The sequence below is a fragment of the Peromyscus californicus genome, unplaced genomic scaffold (assembly GCF_007827085.1).
Source record: "Peromyscus californicus insignis strain IS unplaced genomic scaffold, ASM782708v3 Scaffold_11__1_contigs__length_118956290, whole genome shotgun sequence".
NCBI classification, from domain to species: Eukaryota; Metazoa; Chordata; class Mammalia; order Rodentia; family Cricetidae; genus Peromyscus; species Peromyscus californicus.
In genome coordinates, this window is record NW_026294402.1 from 92,847,462 (window position 1) to 92,871,622 (window position 24,161).

General features: G+C 41.1%; 1 protein-coding gene across 2 annotated transcripts; it reads left to right on the top strand.

Moving 5' to 3' along the window:
- The first annotated feature begins 790 nt into the window (after positions 1-790).
- On the top strand, positions 791-23,923 carry Copb2 (COPI coat complex subunit beta 2). 2 transcript variants are annotated; one of them, XM_052717728.1, is made up of 22 exons: positions 791-924; positions 5,528-5,665; positions 7,986-8,072; positions 8,275-8,401; positions 9,211-9,359; positions 11,212-11,358; positions 12,359-12,458; positions 13,108-13,250; positions 13,492-13,691; positions 14,533-14,643; positions 15,636-15,724; positions 15,808-15,914; positions 16,702-16,845; positions 17,440-17,570; positions 17,833-18,040; positions 20,520-20,630; positions 21,456-21,670; positions 22,571-22,663; positions 22,753-22,933; positions 23,102-23,170; positions 23,314-23,382; positions 23,583-23,923. In XM_052717728.1, the coding sequence occupies exons 1-22, from the start codon at positions 922-924 to the stop codon at positions 23,676-23,678; spliced, it is 2,718 nt and encodes a 905-aa protein (XP_052573688.1). In that variant the 5' UTR covers positions 791-921; the 3' UTR covers positions 23,679-23,923. The 2 variants fall into 2 exon arrangements, with proteins under 2 accessions (XP_052573688.1, XP_052573695.1); XM_052717735.1 differs by lacking the exon at positions 23,314-23,382.
- The last annotated feature ends 238 nt before the right edge of the window (positions 23,924-24,161 follow it).

Genomic DNA, 24,161 nt, shown 5'->3' on the forward strand with positions numbered 1-24,161 from the left:
AGTGAGTGAGTGAGAGAGAGAGAGAGAGAGAGAGAGAGAGAGAGATTGGGAGACAATGCTTTTGCACTTTTCTTGGCAACCCCTAGGGCATGGTACCTTCTAAAATTCAGCTATATTAATATAGAGCTACTTTGGCGTAGTAGATAGAGCACAGAGCTCTCAGGGCATATTCCTTTGGGCCCAGATCCTAACAACACTACTTACTAGGCCATCTTGCCCAGTTTCCTACTCATAAAATGGAGACAAGTCGAGTCTGTTGTGAAGATCGGAAGGAAAGCATCTAAGCTACAGTCAGCTGAAGGTAAATAGCCAAACAAACGCAGGGCGGATGCAGCTGACTCCAGGGGTTCCAGAACCAAGGTCCCAGGGCGCCTCGGACTTCAGAAGCCGGAGTCCGGGCCACATCTTCTCGGCCTCAGTGGTTGTCACCCTTGGGCCTTGGGTCGTTGACAGCTCTGGGTCTCCTTCCGGAGCCCATCTGAGAACACTGTTTAGAGCCCTGTTTTCTCTGCCAGGGGCCCAAGCTGGTCGGACAGGGCTTCCGGGCTCCTCCGCTGCCGCCGGCATTCGCAGTAATTCAGCACAGCGCTCCGTCTTCCTGGCTTTCTGAACCTGACCGAAGGTGAGCAGCCACAGCCGCTGAGAGCCACCGCCCAGCCGGGGCCTCAGCGCCACACACTTCAGCCAGCTCAGCTGCGGGAGGTGCGGAAGGCCGCGTTACCTAGGAAACCGGGGCGGGGCCTGGCACCGACCGCCTTACGGGGGATTTGCGCAGGCGCACAGCCTGGCTGCGAGTATCGCGAGAACCGGTTCCCGGAAGTTCCACGTCAGTGGGTCGGCCGGTCCGCGGGTCGGTGGGTTCCTCAGGACTAGTGTCGCCGGGAGCCTGTGAGAGAGGCTCGGGCTCGAACAGTCGGAGCCATGGTAGGTCGGGTCCCGCGGGACCGAGAGCGAAGCTCACCGGCTGCGGCGGGTTCCCGGGGCTCCCGGGCTGGGGACCGTGGTGAGACGCGGTCTGCGCTCCTGCTGCGGCCTGGAGGGGTCCTCCTGTCCTGCTGGAGCCCCGCTAGGCAGAAGGCCGTGCCTGGAGGCTGGGGTGGTTTGGGTGCCTGTGAGTGAGCGGCTGCTGACTCTGCTGGCCGTCAAGGAGCCTGTCGGTGCACCCGCCGTCTGCACAGGGTCCAGTAGCGCAAGTGAATGCCAGAGGCAGAAAACGGACACCAAAGGCAACTTTGACAAAAATCACGTCATTCTCTCATTAAGCTGGGGTCTGCTAATCCAGCGTCCAGGTTGCGCGCGGTGTTTGGTAGTGTGCAGACCCCAAATTGCAAACTTAAACAGAGGGGAAAAAAAGTCAAATGTGTATGGAGTCAAAGGTGGCATTTCAAATGCTTTGGCAGCCCAGTTGGTCGTTTTTCTAGGGGCAAAGACAGACTGGGGAATTGTTTATGAAACTAGCTGATGTGATTTTCTGCACTTTTCTTTTTATCATCACTGTCACGCTCAAACGTGACCCAAAGTGCCTTTGCACAGGATTGTTACAATGAAAAAAAAGTGTGAGGATATCTTTTTCTGGAAAAAAAGTAAGAAGATCAGTATTTGTATTCTTAAACATTTTCTTGCCCATTTTATTTGTTATGGATCACATGATCAAATATTTTGGTGGTTGAAGACTGTAGGGGAAATAATTCCAAGTCTCTTCTTACCTGACCGTTTACAAAACACTTAAGACTTAAGTTTGCACAAAGCAGATTATGGAAAAGTTGAAATTAGAACAAGAATTGGCTGGTGAAGGGCATGGCCACTCCCAGAAAATCTCTTGGAGAAAGAGTTTGGCATAAAATTTAGTGTTTCCAGCTCCTCCCATACCATCCTCATTTGTACACTTTATCGGGTCTCTAAAGTTGAGAGCCACCTCAACAGACCTGTGTGGTAATCATGCCACTTTATATTAAACAGCTGGTGTTGGTGGGGCCTTCTGTGCTCATAGAAAATGACATTTTTGGAAAAGGCCCTTGGATCTGCCTAATTTCATTTTGAGACATTTTTTAATAGTGATATATTGCTTTCATTCCTTGATGTATGTGAATTCCACACCCATAGATTGAACCAGCTTTGGGTGGAAGGAACATTTGGGGAAAAATACTGTGTGAACATGTATTGACATTTTTTCTTGTGATTTTTCCTTAACTAATATAGTATAACAACTCTTTGATCTTGTATTGGTGTTCTAACTAATCTAGAGATGGCAGGGAGTAATGGGTGTATTATAAGCAAATATCACACCATTTTATATAACTTGAATTGAGCAACTGTGGGTTTTGGTTTGGTGGAGGGTACTGGAACCATCTACAGACACCAAAGGATGACTGTATTTTAAGTCTCATAGAAAGCACAAAACATGAATTTATACATTTGCGGACTTACCATAGGAGTATTTACTGTCCTGTATTGTGCTAAACATTTGCCAGCTGATTGTCACAGCAGCCTGTAGATAATTATGAGTAATGTTTATGAGATGGTTACTATAAGCCCTGCACTGCTCTAACCGAACTCTGAATTTACATCTCAAAACACCAAGAGGTAGATATTATTATTATCCCTGTTTATGCAAGTCAAACCTGGAAGGTTAAGTAAACTTATTACTGCATGTCTAATTGAGTGGTGCAGCTGAGGTTTGAACGTAGCAAGACTCTAGACCTCAGTTATGCTACCTGTTCCAACCCCAATTCCTGAATAAAGTGTGAAGAGAAGGGCCTCTATAAGTAATGATCCTGACCTTAAGAAATATGCACTCAATAAGCAAGAAGAGCTGTGTGCACAGATGTACCGTGACTGGGGAAGAATCCTGGCTAGGCTAATCAAAAAGGTCGTATTGGTGGCATGGCAGTGGCATTTAAACTAAGTCTGGAGTTGAGGATGCATTGTGAGTATGTTAACCATCTAGGACTTGCTACAGTATCTTTTAAAAAGGTGACTGGGATGATAAGTATGACTACAGGAGCTCTTGCCTGCAGTAACGGATATTTTTAAAGTAGTGTCTGCACTTGGGAGTAAGTGCAGCTATACCGATTGACCACTTTGATCAATTTTAAAGCATTATTAGTGTGTGTATTTCTAAGTATATTCTTGGATGTGGTGGCTTATGTGAAAGATCCCACTATGGCTCCTGGCGTAAATATACTTTCTGTTTGCTGACTCTAAGATGAGAGGAAGAAGTTAAAACTTGTGACAGTAGTGACTGAGGCAGAACTTCAGAAGACACTGAAAAGATTCTGCCTTCTGGAATTAGCATGTGGTTTAAAGATGGTGGCTTGAGGACGTTTGAGATGGATAGGAACACATGGCAGTGGAAGTGTTCTCAAGGGAACTGAAGAGTTAGACCATGAGTCTGGCATACGTTAAAGAAGAGTCGACAGTGACTTACATTTGACAGTGATCCAAAAAGAGGTGAATACAGGCCTTCTTAGGTGTTTGTTTGCGTACTACTCTGTGGGATCCTCATGTGTTGAAAAGTAACCCTAAATTTCTGTCCCATTCATGATTGTTATGGAACAGCACAAAGAATTAAGCATAGTAACTCATCCTGCCAAGAAGGCTTTCAGGTTGTGCTTTAGGCTTGTTGAAAGGGAAATGAATTTTAAATTAGCCTATAGAAGAGAGTGGAACCTGCTGCTCTGGGGCATCATTGTCTAATGGATTACTTTTCTATGTGATGGCATTCCTGGGAGAAACAGAAAACTGTCATCAAATCATTTTCTGTCCCGGGGTCCGGATAAGGAGGCTGACTGGAAAGGGCAGTTTTAACCTATTGCTATTTTATGGCTTGGTTTTGTTTAAAATGCTTCTAATTTTTGAGTATGTTTCTGTAAATTCAAAAGGCCTTCATAAACATGAGTAAACCTCTATTGATCAGACATTACTATTTGTCTACAGTTTAAATATCTCCCCCACCCCCACCTCTGATCATTTCCAAAGAACTCATTTAATGTGGTTTAGGATTACTATAGCTTCACGATGACACATTTTCACAATATTTTCTAACACAACACTAATAGCATGGACATGAAATTGTGATTTAGTTGATGATGTTTAAATTTAGTTTAGTTTAAATTGATTTACCTGTCTATAAACTAGGTGTTCTAGAAGTATCCTGTAGTTCCTTAGATGGCTCTCACAGTTTTAGGAAGTCACAGATCAGAAGTGTCCCTGGTAGTAAGATGCTATTGGCCTTTCCACTAGGTTTATATTTGCACTAAGGAAAGAAAGGTAACCATGCTGGTGCAGTAATACCACAACATGCTGATGATACACCCTTTTTGAGACAAGAGTTTAACTTCTAGCCCAGACTGACCTTGAACTCACAGTCCTCTTTCCCAGGGCCTAGAGTGCTGAGAGTACAGGAGTGCATCACCACACCCAACGTGATAATATATTCTTGATTGTCAAACAGTTCCTTTAAAAGCCAGATTTTATGTCAGAATGCCCTTGATGAAACAGTAAATATTATTAATGCTGTCAACCTCAACACTTGAGTAGGCCTCTTCTAAATCTTCTGTATTTGTATGACAAAATGAGGGTGTGTAAAATACTTCTAAAGTTATATGTGTCTGGTGCAAAAGGGACTTTAATACAGATAAAAGTTCAGGCTGCAAGCTTTACTTAGAATGGTGTTGCTTATTTAGCCATATTTTAGTAGACATAGCCTGATAACTGAAAGAAGGTAGCTGGTCCCTGACCATGTTTGTTACTGATGATAGAGTTTTAGAGACTGAACTTCGTGTATTTCTCATATTCAAAGGCCTATCAGTCGAAGTAGATAGTGGTATTAATAAATGTGACTTTTGATTCAGTGTAATGAAATGTGCCGTATTTATGGATCTGTATGACTCAATGAACCATCATTTCCCAAATAACCTGTGTATTAATATGAAAAGTCTGGCAGTAGTTGAGATCTATTCAAAGTGTAATATAAACCAGTGGATTTTAATTTAACTGAGTGTAAACAGTTACTCCTGTGGCTTCAGATCCCACAATACAAGTGTTCTTTAAGAACCCCTGCTTCTCAGGCAGCATTAAAGCAGAACATCCCATTCTCCAAAAATGGCTTACATGTTCTGCTTCCTAACTATATATGTTTGAGGCCAGATGGTGGCTATTTTTGTTACATATCAACCAAAATGGTATACCACAACATACTAGAGACAAAAGCAGATATGAAAAACAGTTTTCTAGAAAGTCAAATTGAAAATTTTTACAAAAATATAAAACATTATCACTTGAAGTCCTCATAAATTTTAAGTATGTAAAGTCTGGATAAGTAAAATTTGAAAATCACTGCTATAAATACAAACTTAAAAAATATCCCATTTTTATAAGTGTGATTAACATGGGTGTGTTAGACTTAACTCTGTTCACAATTTAGGAAGGTGAAAACAAAATTGTTTCATAAGCCTCTTGATACACTGTTTCAAGAATATTTTATTTGGCTTAACCATCTAATTATTGAATTTTCTTTTCCCCTTAGCCTCTTCGACTTGACATCAAGAGAAAGCTAACTGCTAGATCTGATCGAGTTAAGAGTGTGGATTTGCATCCTACAGAGCCATGGATGTTGGCCAGTCTTTACAATGGCAGTGTGTGTGTTTGGAATCATGAAACTCAGGTAAAATTTTTGAAAGACCTTTATTAGCAATAAAATGCCACTAGTAATGAAAGAAGCACCACAGTCTTCTGTATGTGTGTTGCTTCTCAGGTGTGATCAGGAGCTGGGTTTGTGTGGGTGTGGCTTGTGGAAGGAACTCTTCCATTGTGTGTAGTATTTAAATACAGCAGCGTTGGTATAGGCAGTGCTACACCAGCTTTTGTTCTGCTTGTTCTGCCTCTGTCACCAGTGGCAAGGTGGTAGTTGCCATTCCCGTGTATTGAGAGTGGCAGCAGCATTTTTAGAATCCAGATGTTCTTACATTTTAAATAAGGAAGTGTCGTGTCCTTTTTGAGGTGGTAGGTACAGTGTTTTAAAACAACAGCGGTGTTTTGTTATTTGATGCCCACCTCCTGCTATTTTACACACAGCTCTTAACCACACTGAGCCTTGATTTATTACTCTGAATGGATGATAGTTGTTGTGACCTTTGCATGACAGAACCGTAAGCACATGGAATCAAATGACTCACAAAGAACCATCTCCGTGTGAGCTGTTGCTTTCTTAACTTACATGTAGCACTTCCATGGCTTGAGAATGCAACCTTGTCTGCTCTTCAGATTGTTTAGCTCCCGGAGTGTGAGTTGGCTTTTCTTGCCATTTGTGCCACCGCAGCACCTCATGTGGTACTCGGTCATGATGGTTCTGCAGCTGGCCTCTCACTTCTCCACACATCCTTGGATTGGTTAATGATTCTAAAGATTTTGTACATTTTTCTGCCATCTTGCAGACTGCACGTTCAGCCTGTTCTGTTGACATCATAGTTACCCAGTGGCTCTGTGTATATGTGTGGCACTCATTCAGGCTTTGTCTTAAGAATCTTTGAGTTCTGTCCTGGGAAACCAGGGTAGCCTTAACACTTCCTGTGAACTAGACTCTGGGATTTTCAGTGTATCTTGGTTAATGAGCCAGTAAGATGTGTTATGTTCCAGAAACATTTCAGTATTGCTTTCTTGGTACAAAAAGAGGCATTAAAAATGATAGCTTTGCTGGGTGGTGGCAGCACACACCTATAATCATAACATTTGGGAGGCAGAGGCAGGCGGATCTTTGTGAGTTCAAGGTCAGCCTGGTCTACAGACCAAGTTCCAGGACAGCCAGAACTATTCAGAGAAATTTTGTCTCAAAAAACTTAGAAACAAAAAAAAATGAGGGCTTAATTTTCAGAATTTAAAAGAGCAGGCATTTAAAATGGGAAAGCAAAGAAATCTGTTCATCTCTGATTTTTCTAGGAGGTCTCCTGAATTTCCACTCATGTAGATGATCCACTCTGAGCACCCAAAGGACATCTAAACCCTTAGTTTTCATGCTTACTGAAACAAACGAACAGCAACTATAAAAAACCCACAGCCATTTTTTTCTAGTAATGTGCTGCTAAGATGTGAAAAAACAGTTAGATCTTGTTTGAGTCATTTTTATGGGCTCAAAAATTTTTTATTTTATTTTTGAGACAGTATAACTACATAGCCCTGGCTGTAATGCCTCAAAACAAACTCACAGAGATCCGCCTGCCTCTGCCTCCTAGATGCTGGGATTAAAGGTGTGCGCCACTGCACCACTGCACCCCATCTATGGCTCAATTGTTTTTAAGACATATTTATTTTATGTGCATTGGTGCTTTGCCTGCACATATGTCGGTAAGAGTGTCAGGGCCCCTGGAACTGGAATTACAGACAGTTGTGAACTGCCATGTAATTGCTGGGAACTGAACCCGTCCTCTAGAAGAGCAGCCAGTGCTCTTAACCCCTGAGCGATCTCTCCTGTCCCCTGATGACTCAGTTTTTTAAAGGAAACTTAAGCTAAGAGATAATTCACTGAACGGATAGTGGAGTGGACTGTACAGCGGCTGAATTCCGCAGTTGTCGGTGGGGTGTACAGTGGTGATGACTCCTGCCCTCGGAGAGAACAGTGGGGAAGGTGGAAGGTGAGCATGGATTCCCTGAGCAGTGGGACAAGAAGGGAATAAAAGTCTCCCTAGGTAGGTTTTTCCAGAGGAGCCAAAGGGAGCACTGGACAGGAGAGGAGGGCCAGAGCACAGAAGGTTTAGAATGCCATTCTGTGACCATCTGCTTTCTCTTAAATTTTTGATTTTCAAATCTGCTAAGGAAAGGGTGATTAGTCCTTTTCTTTTTCTCCCCATTTTAATGTTGGGCTGTCATACATTTGCTTAACAACATTTTAAACTAGAAATGCTTTCTAGTCTGATGTTTTAAGTACAGCAGAATAAGACTTCAGTTATTTCCTCATAACTCAACATGTTTATTCTTGTTAAAATTTCAAGACACTGGTGAAGACATTTGAAGTATGTGACCTTCCTGTTCGAGCTGCAAAGTTTGTCGCAAGGAAGAACTGGGTAGTGACAGGCGCAGTAAGTAATCCTGAGTATCAGACCCTACCCTCTGATTGGTCAGACGTTATGAATACCAGCTGCAGAACTGTAATGCCTGATTTGTTTAGTTAATTAAAAGTAGTGTGTGAAGGATGGATATTGTGCCTTGAGCCTGTAATACTGTTTCATTTTTTATGCAGTTTACCTCATAATAGTGACGTTTTAAAACCTCCATTCCTAGGATGATATGCAGATTAGAGTGTTCAATTATAACACCCTGGAGAGAGTGCATATGTTTGAAGCCCACTCAGATTACATTCGCTGTATTGCTGTTCATCCCACCCAGCCATTCATTCTCACAAGCAGTGGTAAGACACAACCTGTTTCAGTCATGTGCTCTCTGAGTAATGATTTTCTTTCTGTGAGATATGTTAGACTTTAACCGCTGTTTCAAGTGGAGCTCTTACTCCAAGTGTCTTTTAAACTATTAGAATCCATTACTGTGCTGTTGAAGCGGCCCACCTGTGTATTTTAATGAAATAACTGTATTTAGGATTATATTGCAATTGCCCCAATTCCTGTCAGGGAAAATGCCAAGGTCTAGATGCTTCGCTATCTGGGGAGCAGAAAGCTCGTTAGTATGCCGATGAGCAAGCTGTTGGCAGATTGCCATCAACACTGTTGGCTTATCTGCATATTCAGATTAGCCAGCTCCCCAGAATTAGTGGAAAGCAGTGGACCTGTGGGAGGACAACTACCCTGCGTAGCCCTGAGTTGGTAGTAGTCTTTGAAATGTTTTAAATTGACAAGTGAGAACTTTTGTAAAAGCAGTCTATCTCATCAGGCAAATGCCACCTCTTTCAACAGTCAGTGCTGTTCAGTCAGACTTAGATGGTGATCACAGTTCTTTTTAAACTAAATTAAAAGATTTTTCTTTCCTCGTGGTTTTTATCTGTTGTAATAGTTGATTATATACATTTTGTCCCCACTGTTCTGTAGTTAGGTTTACTCTGAGTTGGTAAATGGGGATTTGGAGGTCTTTTCCAGTATTGGTTCTATGGCTTAGATAATGGGATGTGTAAACTCCGCTACATTTGTTGCTTTAAAAGACACCAAGACTGTCTTACTACAGAAATGAAAAACAAATTGCAACTGACTTGACTTTCTTTTGGTGTAGATGACATGCTTATTAAGCTCTGGGACTGGGATAAAAAGTGGTCTTGTTCACAAGTGTTTGAAGGACACACGCATTACGTTATGCAGATTGTGATAAACCCCAAAGATAACAATCAGTTTGCCAGTGCATCTCTGGACAGGACCATCAAGGTAGGTGTCCACTCTGTCTGTGCTTTACTGTGCCTGGCCAGAAAACTACTCCTGTGCTCTTACAGAAGGAACATTTGCCATGTGGAAGCAACATGGTGTATATTAGTTCACACTCTAGGATCTTAAAATAAGAAGCAGTGCCATGATTTTCTAGGTCACTGTGTTTTGTGTCCTTAGTCATTGTTGCTCCTTCTCATCATTTGTCTGTTTCACATTTAAATTCTGTCTGTTTTCCCCTTTCTACGGGCTGCCTTTCCTGTAGAGTCTGTCTTGTCCGTTCACTCTCAGAGTAAACTGCAGATACCTAAGAGTGATACAGGATTGTCGAGGCTAGCCTGGGGTGATGTTACAGACCTAATCAGTGTCCTCTAGAAATGCCATGAGTGTTCACAGAACATTGCCTTCATCAGCTCTTCCTCTGACTGCAGGTCTTTTCATTCTCCCATTTAGATTATTTTTCTCTGGACATCTTGGTGGCTCTCTAAGGGTTAGCACAGATAGTCATTCTGAGAAACTCAAGTCAAGCACCTGATGGCTCTAGAGTGTGTGCACTTTCCTTCTTAGCTTTTCCTTCTATTAACAGTCTTACATTGAGTCATAATTCATGTAATTTGGAATCCTTTATCCCCATGACAAACTGGATGTTTGGGGCAGGAGCTGTGTCTCCCCTTGCACAACCCCAAGAAGACATTCTGAGAGAGCAGTACAGTGCCTTGGCTGTACTGGACGCTGAGTACATGTAGCAGTGAATGTGGTTAGGTTTCTTTTCATACTATCTCTGTCCGTTGACTTAAAATAAAATTCAAACCACATTATTTTTGTTTATACATTTGCTTACATATGTATAATGTTTTTTATTACTTTAACTCATCTTAAGCTATTATGTGTGTGAAGATCTTCAGGTTTTTACCTGACCTTGTTACCTTTTGTTGAATTGCCCTTGCTTTTGACATAGGTGGAAAACTGAGATCGGTTCTAACTTCTTGACTAAATTAGGTTTATCTATTTATTTTTGAGTCAGGGTCTCCAGTGTATGCTAAGGTGGCCCAGAATTTACTGTGTGGCCCACACTGGCCTCACATTCTCAATTTTCTCAACTTCCCAGATGCTGGGAACACAGACCTGTGCCTCTCTGCCTGACAAGTTGTCTTTCATTTTAGTACATGCTACTAATCCACTAAATCGCCATCAAATCCTTACTTACCTTAGAGGTTCTCAGTATGTGAATACACTGATTCTTACACTCCACCTGGTTACCAGTTTTCTTAGTTTGCTTTCTGTGGCTGTGATAAAACGCTGACCAAAAGCACCTTGGGGAAGAAAGGGCTTCTTACTACATATTATAGCTTGTAGTCCATCATCCAGGGAGGTCAGAGCAGGAACTCAAGGCAGGAAGCTGGAGGCATAATGGAAGCAGAACTGTGGAGGAACACCGTTTATTGGCTTGCTCTTAATTACTTGCTCAGCTTGCTTTCTTATGCCATCTAGGCTCACCTGCCCAGGGATGGCACCACCCTTAGTGTGCTGGGTCCTCCAACATCAATCATTAACCAAGAAAAGGCCATTCTGATGGAGGCATTTTCTCAATTGAAGCCCCTCTTCCCAGATAACTAGCTTGTGTCAGGTTGATAAAAAACTAACTGGACACCAGCTGAGCCATAGTTTGTGTGGAGAAGCCTGGGAATTGGCATCTGCAGAGAGCTGTGATTCTGCTCCTTGAAAATTAACATGAGAACAACAGCAGGATACCCTTGAACACTCTGTCTTGGGCTGTGGTATTTGATGTCTTGTGTGAGGAGCGGGTGGAATTGCCTCTGAAAGTGCTGACTGGCAATGTTGCTGTTCCCTGAAGGTGTGGCAGCTAGGCTCTTCTTCACCCAACTTCACTCTGGAGGGACACGAGAAAGGCGTGAATTGCATCGATTACTACAGTGGTGGCGACAAGCCGTACCTCATTTCAGGTGCAGATGACCGGCTCGTGAAAATATGGGATTACCAGGTACAGTTCCTATACCCTCCCTTGCTATACGCTGGACGTGGTCTTTACTGCTTCCTGCAGCACCTTGGAGGTTTGGATGGAAGAATTCTTTAGAGAATTGTAAGTTAAGTATTTGCACCTAAAATGTGGTCCTAGAATTCTCCCCTTTATTAAAAACAAATACAAATGCATTTTAAGGTTTTAAAAGTGAAATGCCAGCATGCTTATTGTTTGTTTAAAAAGGCTTTTACATTGTTATATTAAACCACACATATCTAAGTGTCCTCATCCCCAGACTTCTGTACTTGAATGAAAACAAGCCCAACAGTGAATGCTGTGATGTAGCCATGGTACACATTTCACCACATGGAACAGTCATAAACCTAGTTATGCACACGTATTGCCATGCTTTGTGTCTCAAAGGTTTTCTTGCTGCACACCCCACCTTCTTCTAACATCATAAATAGTTTCCCAACAGCAGAATATAGTGGTACACATCTATAATTCCAGTATTTGGGAGGCTGAGGCAGGTGGATTGCTGCCAGGCCAACATGGACTACATAGCAAAACTATCTGGGAAAAAGTTTCTGCAAGTAAGTAGTTAATAAAGTAGGCCTCAAAAAACAATTTTACTTTGAAACTTTTTCAGATTTGTGTTTAATCTAGAAAAAAATTAAAGGCTAAAGCAGTTTGCTCTCCTCAGACCACAGGTGAAGTCTGTGTAATGAAGAAATTGACTGTGTCATAGATAAAAGTAATGTAATTATCAAGAAAATAATATTCAGACGAAACCTCCATCTCTTGAGATTTTAAGTGTAATAATTACATTTACTTTTATCTATGACATAATTGAAGAAAATAGTCTTGTATTCAATAAAAGAGTACTGTTTTTTAAATGTCTGTATTAGATCTGTTGAGTTTGCCATAACTCCTATCAAGCAAAAAGGAAGTGCACTGAGAAAAGTGAAGGATGTGTTATTTGCTTTCACTACTGAATCTGCTTTCTGTGTCTTGATTTCAGAATAAAACTTGTGTGCAGACCCTGGAGGGGCATGCCCAGAACGTGTCATGTGCAAGCTTCCATCCTGAGCTGCCCATCATCATCACAGGATCAGAAGATGGTAAGTTAGAGTCAGTGTCACTTGTGTGCTTGACATGACTCCCTGCATATTTAAACCAAGTGGTACCCTCCATTCAGTGGGCTGTTTCTAGCAGCTTCCGTATCTTTATTAGGATTCTAGACTTATAGTAGAGAAGAATAAGATGGCTTTATCATCATCACCATTCTAGTGTCTTTTACTCTGTTATTTAAATAAAAGTACATCAGATATTCTAGAGAACTGAAAAAGCCTGTGCTTTGGAGCCTGACAGACCTAGGTTCGAATTTAGGCCCTGCCACTTTGCAAATGTATGGTTTAGATAGATTAAGAGATGAGAACATGCTAGTCTACTCATAGGATTATAGCAAGAGGGAAGAGGAAATCACACACAGCAAACATGTGGTACATGGGAAGCACTCTACCCAGGAAACCCTGTTGTGATTTTACACTTAAATTTAATTGTTTTTTTCCTAGTTTCCTACTTGCAATTTTTTTGCTATTTCATATTTATGTTGCTTTGTAAAGTCAGCTCAAGACTATAGATCTAAATGTCATAAAATCGCTATAAACTACTTTTATTGAAATAGAAAGACTTCCATGCAGCTCACTCACCAGAAATAGTTTATCTTGGATGTTCATATCCAAAGGGAATGTTCACATTGCTTTTTAGGAACAGTGAGAATCTGGCATTCTAGCACCTACCGGCTTGAGAGTACACTGAATTATGGAATGGAGAGGGTGTGGTGTGTGGCCAGTCTGAGAGGGTCCAACAATGTCGCTCTGGGCTATGATGAAGGGAGCATCATTGTTAAGGTAATTATACTCTGTTTTAATATGTGGACATAGGCAAAGCTGTTCTTGGGTTTTTGTACAGCCATCTTCCAAGTTACCAGTTTTGTGAAATTAGCATTTCTATTGTTAACTAGAAGAGATTAGGCAATGACAGTTTAATGTGGAAGAAAGGAAATAAGACTCCATGAGAGAAAAAAACGTCTGTTCTGTGGTTTTGAGTTCCTTTTAGTCACTAAGAGCTGTCTGTTTGTCATTGTTCCAGCTCGGTCGGGAGGAACCTGCCATGTCCATGGATGCCAATGGAAAGATAATCTGGGCCAAGCATTCAGAAGTTCAGCAGGCCAACCTAAAAGCAATGGGCGACGCGGAAATTAAAGATGGAGAAAGATTGCCACTGGCAGTAAAGGATATGGGCAGTTGTGAAATATATCCCCAGACTATTCAGCACAATCCTAATGGGAGGTAAGGTGGCGCTAACATCCCTCTCAGAGCTTGTGTGGGGCAAAGTGTTAGGAAGGTTGAGGACCAGTGCCCTAGAGCTTTAAAAGTCATTTTACAGTATATGTGGATGTCTTAAGCCATCTTCACTATCGTAAATGACAAAGTATGGCATCAAGATTTAATCACTGATGACTACATTTTTAATTATCTTATGAAAGCTAAGGCATATATGTTTATTTTTTTAATATCTTCAAACTTTTTTTGCTATAAGTTTTTCATTTTACCTTTGACTGTCCTCCAATAAGACATTATTTTCTAAATGAAATTTGAAGAGAGGTATTTTGTCTATTGGGGAAACATGTTTGGGTATGTAACGTTCTATTTTTGTTTTTAAATGTTAATGACCCTGTTTACTTTAATAAATTTAGCAGTTGAGTAAGATCTTTTGTTCATCTAAATGATGTGCATCGGTGCGCAGGTAAACTTGCTGTAAAGTAGTGCCTTCTTGTGGTGTGACTGCCTTGAGCACGGTGGTAGGCACCTTGGTGCTCAGCAAGCACTACTGAATGATTGGAGTGCTTTGCATCTTCAGCTGTGCTTGCCATTCTGCCCCTGACTCTGGGATTCATCAGAGAAGGCCATTGCGACAGTATTTTTGTCAGTAACCCTATATTGATAATTGCTTTTGGACTTGTTGCTTAGAATATTATGCACAGCATATTCAAAGAAGTGTGTAGCTCTAACATTTTAAATTATAATAATTGACTAAAGTGGCATTTGTTGCTGAATTATTTTATCATAAATGTGGATTACTGTTTCCTGACATCTATATGTCATCGTCCCTGACTTATGTCATTTCTAGGTTTGTTGTGGTATGTGGTGATGGGGAGTATATCATCTACACAGCAATGGCTTTGAGAAACAAGAGCTTTGGGTCTGCCCAGGAGTTTGCATGGGCCCATGATTCTTCAGAGTAAGTTTTAGTTGCATGATGCCTGACTGCAGATAGGGTATTGGTGCCAATATGGTTGATGCTCTTCCATGTTAAAAGACAGTTCCACCCCAGCTGCTTCATTGAGGTATTTGGAGAGTGTAAACTGCCCTTGCCCTGTCTGAATTACCACTGAGCTGGCTCACTCAGGCTAATGTAATAAATCCATTCAACTGGGGATCCAGGACCTATATCTGATGGAGCCTGTGACAGGACTTGATGCTTGGGGTTTAAGGCAAAATAGGCCTGCATCAAGTTCTTAGGAAGCCCTGGCAGACATGGCTTCCCAAGGGGCTGCCCTTTATAAAGTATTTGGAGAGATGGTGCTATGCTATGTCACCTGGACAGGAACTTGGTTTCCATCTGAATTCAGAATATTCATAAAATGCTCTCATTAAAAGCAGGAGAGGCCACATGAACTCTTTCTAGTGTATACAGTTCATAGCCACCAACACAGTCAGATTATCCCCATCCCAGTCACCTCACTCCCCAGTCCCAGGCAAACACTGATCTGCTTTTTGTTACTGTGTAAGTCAGAATTTCTTCTTCAGACTTCTTAGCACTTCGTATAAATGGAGCACTGTAGGCATGCATTCTTGGATCTGGCTTTTGAGATCATCCATGTTTTTATCTGTATTAATAAGTAGGTCTTTTGTGTGTGGAGTAGTAGTCCATTGAATGGATGTATTACAATTTAAGCATTCACCTTTTGATGGATATTGGTACCATTTCTAGTTTCTAAAATGGTTTGTAAGCTTTAGTAATTTGCATAACACATAGCATGAAACCCATTCATTATTTGTCTAACTAAAGTTTTCGCTGTTGGGACAAAAAATCAAGTCAGTGAATTTTCAAATGGAGATGCATTTTATATTTCTGAATAATTAATATTAAGTCAGAAGTATTTGAAGATACTTCTAACAGTTGATGGAATTTGGTTTGGTGTGTAATATGCTGTCTCCTCTGTTCTTCAGGTATGCAATAAGAGAAAGCAACAGTGTTGTAAAGATATTTAAGAACTTTAAGGAAAAAAAGTCATTTAAACCCGATTTTGGAGCTGAAAGTGAGTGCTATTTATTTATGACACATTTTGAGAATCTTTGTAATGGCTCAGAATATTTGAGCAGAATCTGTGTCCTTTTTAAGGTATCTATGGGGGCTTCTTGCTGGGAGTCAGGTCTGTGAATGGCTTAGCCTTCTACGACTGGGACAATACAGAACTCATCCGCAGAATTGAAATTCAGCCCAAGCATGTGAGTGTCTCCTCTGTGGTTGCTTCTGGGAGGTTTATCTTTGAAATGTCTCATGTCAAGAAGGACCCTTTGCACACTGCTCTCCTGGTCCCATTGTGCTGAACACCATGCCACTTACCTAAGAAGTGCTCAGAATATCAGTTCTGCATTGGAATCAGACAATAAACATTGGCTATTTGTAAGAATATAGAATGTTATACAAATTCCAGGTGCCATTCATATTTTAAATGGCCTTAACAAAGTGAACATGCTTGTTGAAGACAAGAAATTAGGGACTTCTTCATGTGGAAAAGCCCTTCTAGACTTCTAGATGTGATGATGGTCAGGAGACCTTCTCCAGTAACAACCTTAGAGATGGCAGTTGGTTTGGCAGCTTTCACTGTTAGGACATTGTTGTTAGAGAGCATCTTGCCTCCCTGTGGTCCTGAGTCTGTCTTTTAAAAAATGGGGTTATGACCCCCGGAGGGTACTGGCTTGTGGTATTGTTTTTTCGTATATATGTGTATGGAGAGAGAGAGGTAAGGTGTGGGAGTCACTTTTAGAGAATAGGGAGCAGAGCGCCCCTCCTGAATGACAGCACGGCCTCCCATTGGCTTCCATTGCTGATCTGAGTACAGCAGCCCTGTGCGGTCGCCTTCCCAAATGTATGGAGAAGTACACTGCTAAGTGCACAGTTACTCCCTTCCTGTAAGACTGATCCTGTAGTGAACAAAGTGTATACAGTTTGAGGTGGCCGCTCAGAAAGGCAGATCAGTCATCTGTGGTTTTTTTCTTCGTTGGATTGCAGATTTTCTGGTCTGATTCTGGAGAGCTGGTCTGTATTGCCACTGAGGAGTCATTTTTTATTCTTAAATATCTGTCAGAAAAAGTCTTGGCTGCACAGGAAACCCATGAGGGAGTTACTGAAGACGGCATTGAAGATGCCTTTGAGGTAAGTCTCAGCTCAGCGTAGGGTTTGTTTTTAATATTTTATATTCTTAAAACAGACTGTGCTGATTTTAACATGTTAGTGTAAACTAGGTTTGGGGAGAGTGTAAGTTCTGATAACATGTAAAAACTAAAATCTTGACACAAACAGAAGCTGAAAGTAAGTATGTTTGAAATAAATGTGTGCTTTTAGGAAATCTGCAGGCTTACTTTGATTCCTTCACTAAGGAAACTTGAAGATGTTTGGTTCTAAGACTGTTGAGCCAGAATGATTCAAACGAGCTCTGAAATGGTAAACAAACCATCCGCTGTGGGGATAGATGTCCTAAAGGACTCTGAGATGCTTAACATTCCAGTTGAGACTAATACTCTCAGATCATAGTTATGTACAACTGAGACTTCACAACAGAAATATTCATCTAACTCTGTTTTTAAACTAAGACAAAAATTCCTAGGAAGAATGTTCTCGAAATGAGTTTTACTTTGCATTCCTTATGTTAGCTTACCACTCTCATCATATCCAGCTTGTTGTTCATAGATGTCTGGTGTTGGCTAAGATAGCAATAGTCTTTGTTTTTTTGTTTGTTTTTGTCTATAGGTTCTTGGAGAAATTCAGGAAATTGTGAAAACTGGGCTGTGGGTAGGTGATTGCTTCATTTACACAAGTTCTGTGAACAGACTAAACTATTATGTGGGAGGAGAAATCGTCACCATTGCCCACTTGGACAGGTACTGAGTATCATTTTGCTTTGTGTCTTAAGCAGCCTAAATTTCAAAGTGCTTTGTGAACCAAATGTAGTGCTTTGTGAACCAAATGAACAGTCATGGGATGGTTTCCCCACATTAGTTTTAGTTTTAGTAGGTTTTCTGATGGTAACCAAAACCATATCCATCAAATGTAAAGATATTGAGCAAGAGGTGTGTGTGTGTGTGTGTGTTGTTATTGTAACTGTAGAATTGGGCTGCAGTTTTATTTTTGTTTCTCTTTCAGGACAATGTACCTTCTGGGTTATATCCCTAAAGACAATAGGCTTTATCTGGGGGATAAGGAATTGAACATTGTTAGCTACTCGCTGCTGGTTTCAGTTCTGGAATACCAGACTGCTGTCATGCGGAGGGATTTCAGCATGGCCGATAAGGTCCTCCCCACCATTCCCAAAGAACAGAGGACCAGAGTTGCACACTTTCTGGAAAAACAGGTGAGAGGTTTGGCCTGCCTTCCTTTCTTTCTCTTTCCTATTTTTAAAACTAGCATTTGACAGAATGTTGATATGGATTGTAGAATGTCGCCTCATATTCCTCACCACTGATTCTCTCAAGTCAGGTTTCCCAGCTAAGGTGCTGCTATGGCAGCATGCGGCACACTTGACTTGAACTGAGAGCTTAGCACCCTCCGGGCCTGTCAGTGTTGGTGCTGATTTTAGCAGTCACCTTATATCCTCCCCTTTTTAAAGTTCTTGATATCTTTATTTCTCGCTAGGCATGGTGGTGTACACCTTTAATTCCAGTACTAGGGAGGCAGAAGTAGGCACATCTCTGAGTTCCAGGCTAGCCAGAGCTACAAAACAAAAAACACTGAATCTTGTTTTAACTTTAAAAAAAAAAAAAAATGTTGTAAAGTGCCTATAACAAAGTTTATCATTATCAATATACCTTTTGCCTAATGTAACAGTTTGTGTTTTTGTTTTGTTTTTTTTTTTTTTTACTTCAGTTACATATTCACAGCATATAAAGTAGGTTCTGCAAGGTATAAATGAGATGTTCTTCCTGTCCCCTTCCTACCTTCCAGAGGCATTTACTCTGTTTTCATACCTAAGGATATAGCAATACACTGATGCTTCACTTTTCAGCTTTAGGCATTTCATGTGAAGTGAAGCTTGTGAGTAGGGATTCTTGGGTGTGGACATCACAGGAAGGGGTGCAATAGGAAGCCATCATGTCCAGATAGTCACCTAGTCAATCTAGGGGCTTTGTTTAAACCTGCTAGGTAGGATTTCAGCCTGTACACAGCTCTGATGGAAGTGACACTGTAGTATTCTAATACAGCCTCCTCTTGAGCTGCTTAGAGTTGACAGAGAAACTCGATTTGCCATCATTGTGTAGACTGAGTAGAAGCCAGCTCAGAGGCTGGACATTTAGGATTTCATGTAGTTTCTCTCCATTATTAACATTGTTTTCCCTCAATACTCAGTACTTCCTTTTCCAGGGGTTGTGTATTCCCTAGACTGGAGACCTTCAGAGAACAGAGCTGTATGTCAGGGGTTAGAGGGACAGTGGCGGGTCTGTTCTATCCACCTGCGTTTAGGAAGTTTTATCTTCAGTGTTGGTCCTTATGAACTACCGTAGGGTTCTGAGGTGTAAACCAGGTCGTGTTCTGCCGCCCTCACTTCTGACCTAGTGAATTTTCTTCAGTGTTTTTACTCTTCCACCAGCTTCCAACCTTTCAAAATTTGGTTAGAATGGAGATGGCTTGAGAGATGGCTCAGTGGTTAAGAGTATTTGCTGCTCTTTCAGAGGACCTAGGTTTGCTTCCCAGCAAGTACTTAACCAGCTTACAGCTGTCAGTAACTCCAGTACCAGGGGAATCCAGGGCTCTTTTCTGGCTTCTGCAGGCACTAAGCACACATAAGTGTGCTTATGTAGGCCAAATATTCATACACCTAAAGTAAAAATAAATCTTAAAAAGTTCTCTTTAAAATCTGGGGGGAAGTGGAGCGGCACACACCCAGCAACATAAAGCCATCCTGAAGATGTAGCCAGATTGAACTCTGAAAGTTGTCTGGCTTCTGTCCTGACCAGTCTCTACTAAGTATTTTCCTCTGGTGTGCTGAGAAGTACACCACCCTGTTTCCCCGACACTGCCACATTCCCAGAGCTAAAACCTTGCCCATCAGTGGTTTTGTCTTACAGAAGTTAAATTTGTAATTACATCATTTGTTGTAAAACCCTGTCCTGATGGCATGAGGAGACCTTTGGCTTTCTTCCTTTGGATACGTGATAGGCTGAATCTGAGGCCAAAGTAAAGCACGTTGATGACAGCTCCTCGGTGCCTGGACCCCAGCTAGAAGCCAAATGACCGGCAGATGACAGAAAGTTGGACGGTTTTGCCTTTGCCTGGCTTCCTCTTCCCACTTCTGCCATTAATCCTATAAAATGAATACTGGACTAGATGGCCTCTAAGGCCCACTTCTGAGGTTGCCAGCAGCTGAATTTACCTGTGCATGTGCCCCCTGCCCCTGATGCAGTCAATAAAATTTTATTTTGTAATTTGATTAGGACTTACGAAAATACATAAAAACATCAGTTCTTTAGTTCTGACCCACACCCAGTTCTCCCAGAAATCTTTTAAATGGGAGTATTTATTCCTGTAGCATCCTTGTTACAGGATGATCTTAAAGATATAAGTATAAAATTGTGCAAAGTAGACATTTTAGAAATAAAAGCACAGAAATGGGAATTTAAACTTTTCATTTGCCAAAAATGGCTGCTGTCATTGTTGGTAGTATATTCTTGACTGCTAATGAATATCAAGTTATTTGAAGTTTAGATTCCATTTGGTCTACTGTGGGCTGTGGGGTTTTCCTGTCAGTAAGGTCTTTTGAGAAATAATTTGTTGTGTGTATACTCCATGTGCACATTCTTTTTAAGTCACACATTTTTCGTTTTTAAAATGTGCAGGGCTTTAAGCAGCAAGCACTTACAGTATCCACAGATCCTGAACATCGTTTTGAGCTTGCTCTTCAACTTGGAGAGTTGAAAATTGCTTACCAGTTAGCAGTGGAAGCAGAGGTATGTTCTAATCCACAACGTTCATTTTGTTACTAATGTTCTTCAAATACAAATTAGTGACTCATTTTGGTGAGGCTGTTGTCTCTTTGATCTTTTTCAAAGATGCATGTTAATCTTTGTATAAATTAAATGGGTTAAATTCAATATACTGTTAGTTCTGTAATCTGTTTGAGAAGTTTTTTCCTGTCTAGTCTGGGTCTCACAGTATAGACATGACAACAATTTGCCATATTACAAACTTATGAGAGACACTTGATTTTAAAGAAGAGTTCTGACAATTTGTAGATCTTTGTATATACTATGTACTGGTAATTAGGGGTTAAGTACAGCATTTACAAGTAAATTTCAGATTGTACAAAAAAGTGTAGCTATCAAGATCATTTAAATGTGCATTTTATTTGATTTCTGGGAAGCTACAAATGACCATATTCATTACTCAATATTTAAGGACATAATTTTCTATTCTTCCTTGAAAAAGTGTTACTGATTTACTTGTTAAAATAATTGCAGTCTAATGTTTAAATTCCATTTACATGGTTTTAGATTCAGTTTCACTAGGTAATTAAAAATAAAAATGAGTTAATTATCCACGTACCATTTGAATTAATTTTGTTCATAGGATTTTGATTTCATTACACATTTTTATGTATGCTTTTCTTTGACTGACAGAGCCCATTTACCAAATGTAACTCAAAAATTACATGTGTGTGTCTGTCTATCTTCAATTGTCATCACAGTGATGTTCAAAGAAAGAGAATAATGCTGATCTGACATTGGAAGTTTAAATGTTTATTTCCAAAGATGTCTTATCTTAAACTCTTACAGTCGGAGCAGAAGTGGAAACAGCTTGCCGAACTCGCCATTAGTAAATGTCAGTTCAGTCTAGCCCAGGAGTGTCTGCACCATGCCCAGGACTATGGGGGTCTGCTGCTCTTGGCCACTGCTTCTGGAAACGCTCACATGGTGAACAAGTTAGCAGAAGGCGCAGAGAGAGATGGCAAAAATAACGTGGCGTTCATGAGCTACTTTTTACAGGGCAAGTAAGTATTATCTCAAGGTCTAGAAGACTCTACAGAGCTGTAAGCAGTTACTTCTACACTGACTGTGAGGATGGTGTTTGAGAGAAATATGGAACACAAGTCCTGGGAAAGAGCTGAGGGATGGCTGTTGTTGAATAGTGGGGCAGCCAGAGAATAGTGCTACCTACTGTGGTGGCACTTGTAGTGACTTTTGATCTGTATCTTTATGCATGAGCTGTTCAGGGTCAAAGAGCCCACCAGTTACTTACTCCAAGACCATTTTACTGAAAGATAGGAAGAGGTGGCTGTTCTCTTCCAAAAGGACTAATGGCAGAGGACTGTCTACACCGGGCTGTTTTTGATCTGTTTTGTGCAAGGAAGGGGGATAAAAATGCTATTTACTGTTTGGGCTCAACTTTTAAAATGTCACAAATTTTTAAGTCTAGCAGAGTTAATGCAAGCCAAGTCATGTGGACATTAGTCTGCCTTTTGGAAATAAAGAAGTATTTATTAGCCTTGCTCTATATACCAGTTCTTAAAAATCCTAGACTCAAATCAGTTATCAAACATTGGTTTTTGAGGTTTGTGCTAAGGAACTGAACTCCATTATTGAGCTACATTTCTAGGCATGTCATAAAACTCAGGGTGTATAACAAGCTTGCCATAACTCTCCTTAAAGTCCCATTATATTCTTAAAGTTATTCAGACTAAATAAGCTGAGAGCTGTCATGAATGCTGTCTTATCCCTCACACCCCTGAAATCCACTGGTTTTGTTCAACTTTAAGACAATTATAAGCTAGCAACAGAAGTGAATGTGTAAGGGGTGGGGTGGGGGCATTGGAGGATTCTGCCTCTGTAACAAGTCCACACTTTAGGCTCTATGTGCTCTTACTTAACAATACCTTTGCTTTCTTCTGTAGGCTTGATGCTTGCCTAGAGCTCTTGATCAGAACAGGAAGACTCCCAGAAGCTGCCTTCCTGGCCCGCACTTACTTACCCAGCCAGGTCTCAAGGTAAGGACTTAGTTTAGGGAGAAATGTTTCAACTAAAACTAGGGCCCAGTTGCTTCATCTGTTTGGTTCTCTCATGTCTCTCACATTAGAGTAGTGAAGCTGTGGCGGGAGAATCTCTCAAAAGTCAACCAGAAAGCAGCAGAATCCCTTGCGGACCCCACAGAGTATGAAAACCTTTTCCCTGGATTAAAAGAAGCCTTTGTTGTTGAAGAGTGGGTCAAGGAGACACATGTGGATCTGTGGCCAGCCAAGCAGTACCCTCTTGTCACGGTGAGTGGCAGACTGCCAGACTTCATTTAGAGTGACTGCAAGGAGGAAACTTATCCACAAGTCTAACTTTAAAATGTTATTAAGAGCTAATGTCTGGGATTTGGGCCAAGTGTCTAGATTATTTCTAATTTCATAGTATTTCATTTTATCATTGTTTTATTCTGACAGCCAAATGAAGAGAGAAATGTCATGGAAGAGGCAAAAGGCTTTCAGCCCTCAAGAGCCACAGCTCAGCAGGTTCGTGAAGAACTGCATGTTGTGACAGCATGATTGACATTGTTGATTTATAACACTCCCTGCCTCTTCCTTTGCATGGGGGAATATGTAACTCTCTGGGCAAGTTCCTTTGGCTTCATGTTTACCTCTTACTGAATTTTCAGGAACCTGATGGGAAACCTGCTTCTAGCCCAGTTATCATGGCCTCCCAAACCTCCCAGAAAGAAGAAAAGGTGGGTCAGACATCTTCCACCCCCAGTCAGGAGGGCAGACTTTTGAGGTTTAGATGGCTTTGGTACCATATTTCAGAGACGAGGCTTCAAGTGGGATGGTGTTTGTGTCAGTGTCAAGGAAATTTGGTTCTGGCTTTAGACTGTAAACAGGTAATGTAACACAGAACTGTGTAACATCTGCCCTCTCCCTTTCCATGCAGAGCTTACTAGAACTAGAAGTCGATTTGGATAATTTGGAATTAGATGATATTGATGCAGCAGACATCAATCTGGATGAAGATATTCTGGATGATTGAACAGTTTGCCATTTACTTAAATAACAAATGAAGACAAATTGATCACAAACCACCCTGGACCAGGAACTATGGGAACTCCTTGATTTGCATATGTAAACAAGGGGGAACACAGCCATTTCCTCATCTTCAGAGGAGTTGATGGGCAGCGTTTAAGCCTATGTTCTTGTTAACTGAAAGACATGCACTTTCGTTTTTTTCATATTGTCATTAGACCACCTCATAAAATCTTTTGAACTAATGAAAAACTTGAGTTTCCTTCCTAATGAAAATGGACACCGAGTTTTAGAGAGCTAAGCCAAATATCTCACTGGGAATCAGCTTTCTTTGAAGAGCTAAGGGCATTTTTCCAACCCTCGTTCTGACCTTGTATCACTATCTCAGTCTCCATAGTTTGGCTTGTGGGCATACCTCCTGACCAGTCCAGCTGGGCTGTCAACATATCTGTTGGCCTCTTTATATCCTGGAGGTGGTTTTTGTTTGTTT